Source organism: Aythya marila (assembly GCF_965140915.1).
Source record: "Aythya marila genome assembly, chromosome: 15".
Classification (NCBI taxonomy): Eukaryota; Metazoa; Chordata; class Aves; order Anseriformes; family Anatidae; genus Aythya; species Aythya marila.
In genome coordinates, this window is record NC_139056.1 from 15,239,888 (window position 1) to 15,253,281 (window position 13,394).

General features: G+C 46.7%; 1 protein-coding gene across 2 annotated transcripts in view; it reads right to left on the bottom strand.

The window, feature by feature from the left end:
• The window catches only part of CACNA1H (calcium voltage-gated channel subunit alpha1 H), a 220,781-nt gene that overhangs the window by 47,993 nt on the left and 159,394 nt on the right, over positions 1–13,394 (bottom strand). For both annotated transcript variants that reach the window (XM_082772862.1, XM_082772861.1), the window contains 4 exons: positions 4,629–4,780; positions 3,451–3,636; positions 2,641–2,758; positions 804–959 (listed from right to left, as the gene is read on the bottom strand). In XM_082772862.1, the coding sequence (XP_082628988.1) occupies positions 804–959; positions 2,641–2,758; positions 3,451–3,636; positions 4,629–4,780 (612 nt within the window). The remainder of the gene's footprint in view (positions 1–803; positions 960–2,640; positions 2,759–3,450; positions 3,637–4,628; positions 4,781–13,394) is intronic.

Here is a 13,394-nt window from a genome sequence, read left to right on the forward strand (position 1 = left end):
TTTTTTTTTCCTTCCTGGATAATATGTATGTGCATATATATCAACGTATTTACAACCAAAATGGATCGTCCTTATTTAAAATAAATCTCCCCCAGATGGATCTGCTGTGATGAAAGGAAGATGGTGAAGAGCAGGATAGGACAGGGGATGGTGGGTTTCAGCTACTCTGAGGATACTGAAAGCAGATCTGGAATGGACTGGAGGGAGAGGGAAACTTAGGGGCAAATTCCTTGCTCACTGACCTATTACAGACATTAATTTCAGGTGTGGGCAAAAATCTCTTTAGCATTTATATGCCCTGTATCATCCTAAGTTCCTCCAAATTTAATTTTTGTAACCTTGCAGTACAGTTTTTCTAACAGCTGTGCTACCAGCCTCAAATAGCACGTAAGGGGCAGTCTCCAGGAAAGGCTTGGATTGAGCCAGCTCACGTCCTACCAGCTCCGCATGACAAGTGTTGACCAGACATATGGTCTTTATGTGGTGGGCCCTCCATAAAGAAACAAAACACAGGACATAAGTGAGATTTAGGCAAGTGAAATCCATCCTAAGTGATTTCCTCAAAGTCACACTACACACTCTGCAGCAGATCATTCCAAGTGCTGATCACCCAAGTCCCAAAGAGTCCAGGGGACCTTATGTGCAAGGACAGAGCTTCACATGCCCAACCCAGCTCATCTGCACCTCTTAAAGTCAAATTTAGGGCTGCCTGCATGGCTGGATGTTTGCACTGCTGCAGACTGGTCTGTACAATCTTACCTACACATCACAATTTTTTCCCTCCCCCTGCTCAGATCTCTTACCTCTGCCTGGAAGCCTTCTACCAGAATGGCAACCAGAAGGTTGAAGAGCACGTAATTGCCAAAGGTCATCAGGGCCACGAAGTAGAGGGCTGCCCATGAGGATGTAGATGCCATCCCATTGTACAGGACCACGTTCCAGTCCTCTTGAGTGAGGATCTGCAGAGAGGTGAAGGGCGAGACTCTGATTACTCCACTCCTCTCATGCATGGCAGCTGCATTCAAATCCTCACTGACATACTCATTTCTTCCTCTCCTTTTGACCTTTTCTAAGCATAATCATTAGCAGGTCTCATGAGATAAGACATCAAAACATTCCTTTATTCTGAGCTTTGCACATGAGAGCTCTCTCCTGGCCAAACCTCCCCTCCCTGCAGGAGGATCTAGCGCACTGCTGCCAATAAAAATGACTAGTTCAGATCCTAGATATGGCAATGTAAAGGGTGTGCTGGACTAGGTCCTATTATTTGGTGTGTGGGGGGTATTGTCTCCTTTGATAACCATCAGTAGATAACAGACCTGAGGCCAGGGCTGTTGTCCCCTGTGGAGCTGCTCTTTATAAGGCATCTGGACCTGAAGAAAAGGGTAGGATACATTATATTTGACATGATAAATGCCATAGGGTGGCTTAAGAAACTCAGGGAAGCAAAACGGTTTCCATTGGGTAAAAGTACTGACAAACTGGGCAAAAAAAAATACACTTCTTCGCAAAGCCTTACTCTAAGGGACCTTCCTAAGGGATTTGCACTCTTCTAGCTTCACTGGAGCTCAAAAACCTAGGGGCCTATGAAAAACAGATGACAGATGCATGCTCCACATTAATTCAGGCTTACAACGAAAGTGGCTTCTAACCCTCCTGAAAACAAGGTAGCTTTGGGGATAGGAATGCGGTCGGCGGCACCGAGCCGTGTCTCTCATTAACCTTCATGGGATGCAGGGCTGAGCATTTGTGCTCTGTGCCAACTCTATTTCCCGCGGGACTGTTAGAATAAATGCAGAAGTCTGTATTTATGTTGGAAAAAAACCATATGAACCTGTGAGACTAATGCTGATTTCTCCTTGCTTCTTTGTAAGAAGGAAAACTTTGCAAGAAGTTATATTCGTCCCACTGAAGACTCTGGACTGCTTTGTACCTTGAACAATACTGTGGTGAACACCTACTCTGCGCTGAGAAACTTCCCTTAACATTGTTTACACTGTGCTCCATTTGGTGCACTTAGGCTGTAAGGACTGAGCTTTTAAACAGAAAAGCCTAATCTTTATATTTAGAATGTCCTGGAAATAGCAGCTTATTGCTCCATTATGGAATAGCCAGTAATTTAAAATATATAACAGACCTTGCCTGCAGAGGAAACGTAACTTTTTACATAAAGACTTTCCCAGCATATAGAGCCAGCAACTCCTGCTTTGATTTGTGAAACTATTTTGTCACTCCCCGTTAAATAAAATTGTTTGGAAGTGCATTTTTGGGGCAGTAAAAGCAGGAAAGGAGATAGAGACTCACAGAATAGGAACAGAATGGACAGTAGACCGTGGGTCTTGATCTTAATGACTATATGAAAGGAAAGTAAGAGCGAATTTCCAAGTCTTCCCAGACTTTACTTTTGCTAACAACAGATAGGTATAGGGATGGTTTTGAGTAGATTTCTCCATCAGTGTTTGTAGAGACCAACTAACTGACAAACACAATCACTTTGCCCTAATAACTCTGTGGTGTGGTTTCAGTCCAAATTTGACACCTATTGGAATGTTTTTTTTTTTTTTTTTTTTTTTTTAATAAAAGTGAAATAACTTGTCCAGGTGCTCTATTTTAAAACTTCACGGAGGACTCAGAGCTTACCTGAAACACTGTCACAATGGCCCAAAGCAAGGAATCAAAATTCTTTCTATCTGGAACTGTGTCTCCTGTATCAGTTTTCAAGCTGAACTTGCATCCAAAAAGATGCATGCCGAGAATACTAGAGTAGGAAAAAAGGGAGATGGAAGAAATATATTATTGCATGAAATACGGTTGCAGTGAGGACTGCAGTGATATTTGGGATACTTTTTTTTTACCCCAGTGTTTTGTGTGCCAGTGGTATCTCTCAAGAAGATGGGCTCTGCACTACCATTGATGTGACCACTGATCAAATCCTGCCATTTAGTTCTTGTGTGTCATGTTTCGTAATAATTGTCTACACTGAAGTCAAATCAGGGATCTCATTTTTCTAGAAAACATCAAACTACATTGCCAGCTGCCTAATCCATCTGGTTTCCAAGATCAGGATCCCAAGGAGCATTATAAGGTCAAGCAGACAGAGGTCTTGGAAATCTGTATAACCTCCCTCTCAAATATGAGACCGGTAGAGTCCTGTTTCTGACAGCTTACTGAGACACAGCTAAATGAGCCTCCCAGGAACTCCAGAACAATTGTTTGACTGTTGTTGCCTGTCTGTGTTTTTCATTCACCTACAGAATTACAGTATCGCATGAAAAACTGAGGCCGCAAAGAAGTAAATCATCTGTTGAGCGTCTGCTTGTCAGTCTATTGTGAGAACTTCTGTCATGTAGGCAGCCTAGCAAACACGCTGCATTGTTATTCTGATCTATGGATTATTTAAGCGAGCCGAACGATTAATTAAAGGAGAGAAGCCGCAGAAGCCTCTGGTACCTGAAGATAAAGATGAAGAGCATGAGCAACATGCAGAAGGTGGCTACGTTGTCCATTGTCTTCATCAGGACCACCAGCTGGCGGCGGAGGGCAGGCATGAAACGCACCAGTTTCAGCACCCGGAGCAGCCGAAAAGTTCGCAGCACGGACAGGCCTCCGTCTGACTGGCCGATGATCTCCCAGACGCTGCAGGATGCAAGAAAAAAGCTATTAACAGCAGCGCTGCACTGTGAAAGCCCAGAGCAGGCAGGCTTCTTACAGGATATCACACCATTTAAGCCCTAAAAGGGTTATTTGCTGCTGCTTTTGAAAAACACCTCCGCTTCCCAGTTGTGCAGGGCCATATGCTCGTGCCTAACCTCTAGCCTTTACAGCTGGTTTCCTAATTCTTTAATTCCCTTACTTTCTGTGGCTCTTCATAACACACCATGTCTCCTGCTAGGCTGCTTTCACTATAGGCACAAGCCTAGCCACAAAAAGTGGATCGCAATTTTGTACCGGGCTAATATCCAGAGGGATTTACATTTGTGGGGATGGGCTGGTTTGATCAGTGTTTAATATTTAACAAGCCACAGACTGGCCTTTGTTTCCGGACCTTTTCCCTGTTTCTCCTCACTTGTCTGCGGCAAAAGGATGGGCCAAGTGAAGCCAAGAGAGCTTCTGTGTCTGCCCCAAATTACTGACCAAGGGCTGAATGGTGTTGCTAGAAAGAATCCCAGCCTAGAGAGGAGCTGCATGAGCTGCTGCCATGCACGTTGTGACATTCCCAGCGTAGGCTGGGATGGTGGTGCCTTGGGAAGGGACAGCAGAACACGGCCCTCTCTTCCCCTCCAGCTTGCCCTGTTCCATGTTAATCTGGGAGAGGAAGGGCACGCTGCTGGGATATGGACACTCACAGTACTCTTTTCCCAGGACCAGCCGTTCTGCACTTCAGTGGAAAATTGTCCACCGTGCCAGACATGTGGCGTAAATAGACCTTGCTCTCCATCTGCCAGGTCCATTTACTTTGGACGGCCCTTCTACTGGGGGGAATCTAAAAGGCCGGCGTAATTATAGCCCATGATAACCAGCGAGCCCTGGATTAACGCATGCCACGTCATTCCTGCTCCCCATCCCACTCCCCAGCAGGCCTAAGCCCTTGGCAGAAAAGCCACAGCGGAGAAAAAACTGGCAGTGACCTGATGACAACTATGATCCCATCAAAGATGTTGTACGGGTTCTTGATGTAGCCGAAGAGGCCAAAGGCAAGGAGTTTCAGGAGCATCTCCAGGGCAAACATGCTTGTGAAGACGATGTTACTGATCTCCAAGGCGTTGGTCAACTCATCCGGCTATGGGGCAAAAAAGGAACATGGTCAAATAGATGTGCAGAGGAAATAGCCATGGGCTGGTGTGTTCCTCCCCCTCTGGGATTTGTGCTAACAATGCACAAATGCTGTGGCTTCCTGCATTCCTCCTGAGAGCCACAGAGGCAGGTAAGTGTCTGAGGGGGACAGCAAACAACCATCACAGGCAGTCCCCTAGGAGGCTTACTGGAAATACAGAATCCCAGCCCATTTCTGGAGCAGCTGCAGAACAACTACACCAAATATGTGCGCCCAACAAATTGAAGCTACACAAAGAAGAGCACTTGTGCATTTTTGCAACAGCAACTACCAGGGGTAGCATGGCTTGTAAGTCTTGTGTTTAGACTTGCATTGGTCAGGCTGTTTTTATTGCAGAGCTTTATGTGTCCTGCTATATCCAAAGCAGGAGCACTGTCAACACAGCGTAGCTTTATTCACATACAACGAAAGCACTTTTCCTGCAGACATCTCTTAAAAGAATTAAGAAAACAAATATCTGTGAAAGTCAATCTGATCAATAGTTTTATCTCCCTTGAGTGCCTTTGGAAATCACCCCTGAAAACAAAACAAGATGATTTCTCCTCCTGGAATCCTGGTCAGTGACTTACAGCAAATCTTGTTAGAGTGACAGCAGTACGGCTCCAGGTGTCAGGACTCCCTCCGGGATGGGAGTGGGTTTCTCTGGTTGAACCTGTCTGCGCGCAGCTTACCTCTAAGATCTGATCTTTCCATTCCTCTCCTCCATCAGCAGCACCAAATTACCTTGGGCTACAACCCTGTGTTTCAGACACAGCCCCTGAAGTTCCTTTCCTGGGGAGCACAGCGATGTCTGCCCAGCACCTGGGCTCGATTCATGCAAAACTGTGGCACAGCAGGACACGCACAAAAGGTGGGCTGGGGTTTGCTACTTACTCGAGCTACTCCCTCCGACACCACCGAGCTCTGCAATGCGCATTTCTAATGCTCACGACCCATTCCTTTGTAAAAGAAAATGAGTCTTTTTCATTTCCTTGGTGTAATAATATTGTCTAGAAAAAAAGGTGTTATTTTCATATCTGACTCATCTCCTGACTGATAATAGCTTCCTTTATTCCCCATCCGTCATTAGACGCTATGTTAATAGATGGCAGTTTCTTGGGGCTGTTGCTGCATTATTTGTGGCTCTGAAGGGACAAGACCATTGTAACGCTATGGCACAGCCACGTTTAACTCCACACCCTGCAAAGCAAATCCCCAGCAATTGAAGGAGAGGGGGAAAGAGTTAACTTGAAGCCAGGAAGAGCCTGCACATCCCCTACTCGGCAGGGACAGTCTGTGGGCTGCTAATGAACCATCATTCATAGGCTAAATTACTTTATGCAATAGACTGTCTTGTGCTCAACCATTTATCCTAGAGAAAGAGCACTAAGAGCCTCAGTCCTCATGATTATAATCCATATACACTAATTACTAAGGGACACCAGGGGAAGGACTGTGCAATTCGCAGTTCTTTAGTCGCTAGCAAAGGGTGGCCCAGACGGCTGCAGGCCCCTGGGCTGCTCTCCTTCCACCTTCCTGGCTGCAGGGACAGCAATTCCCTCTCCAGCAGGGATCAGCCCATGCCCGTTCCCTGACAGTGCCAAAACATCCCAGGCAGAGGGCTTTCCTTCGCAAGGGAAACCCAGCTGAAGGAGAGGACTGCTCAAAGATGGCATCTCCCCAGCTCCCCAGCGGAGACAGCTCCTGAAATAGCCCCGCTGGCTGCCAGCCGCCGGCCCCGCTGCAAGTGATGGCGGTGACGGGACACCGCGCTGGCGGCATCCTCCAGCCGTTTGTCAGCATCATTATTTTTGTCAGACGTGGCTGGCACGTTCGGTTTCCCCTCGGCTGGGGTTATGCAAGAGCATTCTCGACAAGAGGCAAAATAACTTGCTAAATTCCTGCGTCCCTCCCGGCAGCAGAAGGAGCCTCCCTGGGACGGGATGTGCACGGCAGGCCAAGGATGGCTCGTTAGAGGGCTGAGGCTGGGAAATTAATGACAATCCACAGCAAGGAAGATGCAGCTGGGGCAGCTTTGATGGGACAGAGCGGTTCTGTAGCCCTGATTCTATCCAGAAACACAGGGAACCTGCCCACTGCTCCCTATGGTACCTTGCAGCCTGCAGTACGGTGGTTGTCTCATCTGCTAGAGCCAAACCTGATTCTGTATTCTCCCAGTTCTCCTCGCTGCTGCCAGATGTGCTGCCAAGAGGCACAATTTTATCATGAAAACTGGGATACTTTGGGATCTTTTCAAAATCCCTAATCCTGGAGTTATATGAGTACAATGAGACAATTTTGGGAGGCCTTACAAAAAAAGTTCAGTGTCCAGCCTGAAAAGCCCAAGTTGGACAAACCAAAAAAACACCCTCAGGCAAATAAAAAGAATTTGCAAGCTGTTATGCTCTAAACCATCCTGTTCTGTAATCCAACCCCAACATTTTTGTGGCCTGTTGAAATACTGGATTGCGACCGGTTAATGTATTGATAACTGCGTAATTGCTAGAACTGATTTGCCAATTTCCTTCAACAACTCGGTGTCCTTACTGCTTCCTCCCCAGCACCATGACTTTCGCTTCATATACGAGTTCAGGGAGTGCAGAAGAAAAGCTGCAGCGATCTCTCATGGGCAGTGAGAGAGGGCACGAGGAAGAGGGAGAGGAGAGGACACGGAGGAGATCATCCATAGCCGTGATGAGAGGCTGATCCCACGGATCAAGAAGGATGACAGGGCAAAGCCTGATGCTGCAAAGCCTCTCGTGCTTCAGGCGAGATCTTCATCATCCTTTAGTGCTCCCATTTGGGGTAAGGCAGAACTAATTTGGTGACAAGGACTGCTGTAACGTGGGATGTTTGGAGTGCAATCCCGCCGTGACCTGGAGGCAGGACTCACTGGGCAGAGACAAGGATGGATAGCCCTGCACGCTGGGCGAGCTGCTGATGTGAGCTTTTGTGTTATTAGAGTGGAAGCTGAACAGCAGACGAGCCAAACATCCAGTGATGCTGCCTTCAAATGTAATTACCTTCTTTCAACACCAACTGGAGCCTAGAAAACAGCCTGCCATGGATATTTTTATAGCTTATGAAACGGTTTGTTGCTCAGAGCACAATTCATTTCCCACTTTTCTCACTCCCCGATGAGCGAAGATCGAGGAGGAGGGTTAAGGAAGAGACACTTGGAAGCCAAGATGGATTTGGCCATTCCCCTGGAGTCAGCCACTAGGAGACACTGTTGTTTTGTTCAAATTCAAGCCAACCCCAGAGCACAATTTTTTCCAGGAGCCTTTTTCTCTGGGAAAAACAAAATGTTGATTTGCTGAAAACAAAACTTTTCACGGCAAGGTTTATTTTCTGTCAAACTTCCTGGCTGGAAGAAAATGAAGTTGCAACAAAGCTTTAGAAATGCTGTGATGTCTTGTTTTGACCTTCTCAGAAAAGGAAATTTCAGGTTTTCTGCTTGAGATGTGGTTGTGTTGTGAAATGCAACTTCCTTCCTTCCAAGGCATGGCTAACAAAGGTTGACATCAAAATGATGCACATCCAACAGAGTATTTCTAAAGCGGGGTTTTTTGCTTTTTACCAAACACTTTCTAAGCCTTAACAACTCTGACAAGGAAACTACTTCCCCACCTTAGGGCTCCAAGCTGTGTTAGTGAAATGTTCCTTTTTCAACAGCCAGTGAGGGAGCATGACCCCTTGTCAGCTTAGGATTTCTCCACATTTTTTGCTGCTGCAATGTCTGACCTTTACAACGGTCCAGGTTTCCAGAGACAGGCCAGGCCAAAGCATAGCCAGAGAGAACCCAGATGGCATTGCACGATGCCACAAAACGCCCAGGAACCCCTGCAATGGATGTGATGCAGGAGATGGTGGGCAGTGAGGGACATGAGGGACCACAGCACCAGTCCGAGAGGCTGGGATGGGAACTCGCTGGGGACATTCAGCAGAAATGAGCCCAGAGGAGGGTTTAACCTGCCCCTGCCACCATCAGGTCCCAGGCAACATTCATACAGGGTTCAGATCTGAATAGAAAACTTACAGATTTAAGATGCAAATGAAAACTCACACTGCAGGAGTAAGGTTCCCACCATTAAAGAGGACAGAAACTCTATGGGATCAATTCGCAAGATTTCAGCATCTTTGAATCGAGTTTAAAGTAACAGCCTTGACTCCAAGCAAAACACGTCCCAGGAAAGCACGACCACCTCTGCTCACTTTTAGGCCCTAGTTATGCTGCAGAATATTTCAGTGATTCAAAACCGTGTTTTTATTAAGGAGAAACCTCAAACATTTCAGCAGTTCACTCCAAGTTCAGATAAACAGACAAAAAAATCCTTTTCTAAATAGTTTGGGTCTAAAAACCTCGGAAGACTAGTGTCTTTCTGAGAATCTGATACTTCTGGTTTTAGCGAGATGCAGCACAACCCCAGAGCCTTCCTGGAATCAGGAGAAAAATCAATAAAAGAGAAACCCATAATGGTCAAATTATTGATGGCCCCTACAAAGAGAGGATGAAGAAGAACAGGAGTAGGGCTTTGCAGCCTTAGATTGTCGTAGTGCAGCTGAATTACCGCATTTCTTCAAGCAAGTCACTCTATCTCTTTGTGCCTTTCCTTATCCTCTTGCCCATATCCTACCTTATCTCTCTCGACTGCAGCATCCACAAAGACCTTATTCCACGTCGCTGAGGTTCAGCCACCAGCAGGATGGCACCGTGCCGTGGCACCTTGGAGCACCTTTTTGCTCTGATACTGAGAATAAAACAATCATGCCTGCACCACGCTGGAGAAAAGGGCTGTTAGACACCTGGTCCCTCCTGGTGAACGAACAGGGAAGGAAGTTTCTGGAGTAAAGGATGTGCTTTGCTTCAGAAATCCCCCCCCCGCCCCGAGCCCAAAGCAGCCGTTTGACTCCTGAACAGGGAGAGCTGGGGCTGGCAGAGACGCAGAGGAGTGGTAAACAAATCCAGAACATTTAGTCTCATAAACATCCTTTGCGCTTGTGTTGTTTTTTCTCTAGTCCTGGGCCTAAAGCTGTCAATGGGATTTTGAACACGTGCTTATCTTCGCTTTTCTGCTCTGTATTTTTAAGCTCAGTCTGCAGAGACTCCAACAGGAAGAGGAGACATCATAAACTGTCAATTTACCTTTTGCTTCTGGACACGCTACATTTTCTTTCTTCACCCCATTTTCAAGGGGCTGTCATTTTCCATCTACCAGCTACTGCACTGCAATGGATCTCACCTGCCTGCAGGCTTTGGCATCATCCTCATTTCATGGAATTAAAAACCAAAGGGAATGCAAGAAAGAGACAGAGAGCAAGGGAGAGGAGGATTTCAGGCTAACTATGACGAGGTGGTAGAGAAAGGGAAAATCCCACCCACAACTTTTTGCATTAATAAACCCAACCCAAGGCAATCAGTGCAATCCGGGATAACCCAAGCAGCACTAAGCACCGTTCCTTTTTTTTAACACGTCTGCAAGTTGCAAAAGCACAGTCTCTGCCACAATGTGACCAGCTGCAAAAAGGCAAGAGTCCCAGGAAAACCATGCAAAGGGACAACAACCCAGTCCCAGGCTCCTCTCACTGCCTGGCCTCTGGCTCCAGCCTCCAACCTCCACCACGAGGAGCACTGCGACCCTCCAGGCTTCATCCCTGCCACGAGAGCTGTGAGGAGGAAGGAAGCTCTTTGCATCCCATCGATCGCATGCCACAGAGCCATACTTGAGCCAGCTTTTCCTCTACGGGGGAGATTAAAGCCTGTCTGCTTTACGCACAGAGCCACGCAGCCTCCTACATAACTAATCTGTTTAACTGATGGATTACTGGGCTCCATATTACATTCGTACAGTTTATGTGCCACTGTGAAAGCAATCACGAGATGAAAGTCAGTTTGCTGGGACAGATTAAAGCGATGGTTGGGAAGGAATTAGTATTTTTTTAAATACGAAATAATGTTCAAAAATGGTGGAAAACAGCTTAAATGAGTTTGAAGCACAGACACCGCAGGAGGGGAGCAAATCAATGAAATTGCTAAAGAGAGCTCAAGATTACAATATATTCCTCTAACTTTTTCTGAGAAAGCAGAACATGTGGGAAACGTCTGTACAACACTAGTATTATGGGTGGACTCCCACAGTCAGCACCAGCCTGGACCCATACGCCTTCCAAATATATAGGGAGAGGGGTTGGGTAAAACCTTGCGTGGTGCTGCTGGAGGCTGGGTGTAACCCACGGAGCGGTGCTGGGATCTGTGAGCTGCAGCCTGGCTCCTTTCTTTCCTCTGCTCGGAGTTTGCTGCTGATCCCAGCACCCAGCGCTCCCCATCCTCCCCGTGCACCACAGCTCCCTGCACCCAGCATCATCCCCACATCCTCGCACTCCCACGAGCTCAGGTTTTATGTCTGGGACCCTCAATTGCATTTCTTGCACTCTCAATGCTTCGAAAACTTGCATCAAACACCAGTTTCTTGCCCAAAACCTTTTCCTACAGCAGGTTCAACCAAGGAAGAGCCCCAGCCTCCTCAGACAGGCTCTGCTCATGGACCAGGAGCTATAATAAACAGCCACGTCACAGGCATTTTGACATGATACAGAGCAAATTTTGGCCAAAGGACACACAGACAGCGGCAGCATCCTGCATGAGGGCTAAGCACTGGCAACACCTTCACTGAAAATCAGGGCATGTACCCAAGAGGCTGGCAGGATTAGGAATAAGAGCAAGAGTGATCGGGCCCATGCACCGAGAGCAGATGTGGGTGCTGCTAAAAGGCAGCCCTGGCTGGGCTGGGCTGGGGAAGGTGCTTCACACACCAGTGATAAGATGTAAGGGTGTAGCATGGCCGAAACGCAAAAACCCTAGCACCAGAAATGGGTGAGGGAGGGATGCTGAGACATCTCGCATGCCAGGAACCCATTCTGCAGCAGAAGAGACGAGGTTGCCCTAAGCTCCGCAAGCTGTGCGTGTGTTTTTAGTTACAGCTTTCACTCCAGTGTCTATAAAACACTTTGGGAAAAGGACCTCTTGGAGGGGGTTTGAAGAGTGAGGAGCTCGCAGCTGAAGCAGAGAGCTGTCAGGGAATGTAAGTGACATCTCAGAAAGCTCCCAGCAAGTGTGAAGGCTACGTTTTGACCTTTTCTCCCCTTTATTTTTTTTTTGCTTGTCAAAGACCAAAGTGGATAGTACTGATATTTCTAAGGTTTAAAAAAAAAAAAAAAAAAAAAAGGAAAGCACTTCAAGACTTGGCTTCTTTCCTCCTCTCCATTCCCTGCCCTTAATTTGACCTTAAAAAAATAGGAAGAATAATGCAAGTAGCAATTGAATTTCTGCATTTGAAAATATTTCTTTTATAAACTGTTCTGATGTAGTTTATTGACCACAGCATAGGACTCTTATTGTATTACCATCAACTTCAAACCAGCTTAATTGATCTAGACTATGGCACAAACCACGGAAATTGCCTTACCTTCGTATGACATAGCTTCACTTAGTAGCAAAAATGGTTCGGTTGGTGCTTTCCCATGCACACAAGTGCAGATGCAAGCTATTTACGCTCTCTGGCCTTGGAAAGAGACCAGGGACTTGAACCAGGATGCCCCAGCTCCAGAAGTCTGCGCTGGTCACCAGGATGTTTGCTATTCTGGTGTGCCTTCTGCCCTGCGTTTGACAGCCAGACATCACCACCTCGCTGAGCCAAAAGCCCTTCTCTGGGAGGGCTGCACTGTTGTTAATGTCTCTACTAGAAGCTGGGACTTCAGTGAACTTGTGCTTTCTGATGAAAAAAAATGTTTTGCTGAGAGATTCCCAAATCTACTACTTAATCCCTACTTAAAAGTAGGCTGGAAGGAGAAGGAGAGAGAGATTTCTCCTCCTTGTGTGTCCTGATGAATGTTCCCTCTCTGGCTTTGGAATTAGAAATGGCGAATTTATTCTCTTAGTCACCTCCACTCTCAGGTTTTATGCCTTCCCCTAAATGGGATCCTTCATGTGGAGCGATAACAGTTTAATTGAAGGTAGCTGATGGTAATTTTTCTTCCTTTCAATTGACCTACTTGATCTCCTAATGCTCCATGGAATTGCTTTTACCTCTCTGCTCTGTGGCATGAAAGTCACTGCTAATAATTACTTACCCAACTGCATATGGTCAGACATGCAAAATGCACTGCTCCTTTCTGGGGCTGCGCATGGGGCATCAGTGGAGGAGCGAAGAAAGCTGCACGCGCACCTGACGTACTCCAGTATTCCAAAAAAAATGCCATTAGAGCCAATGTTATCCAGCAATAACCACAGACTGAAGTCATAGACACTGGGCCATTTGTGTGAATCCTTCATGGTCACTGGGTACTGACCCCTGGGCATGCTTTCTACAGAAGAAACCTCGGCTGCCATACTTCTGTCTCTTGCAACAAGAGCTTTGGATCAGGGTGGTTTTGTTCTCTGGGATAATCAGCTCCTCTCTGTGACCTCCTTATGAAGCTTCCCAGGCCCAAGGTCCCACATGGCACAACAAATTTGCTGTATTACTTTCCCGTTTCTCACTTTCATCCAGCAAAATGCAATTTCACTTCAAGTGGCATAAAC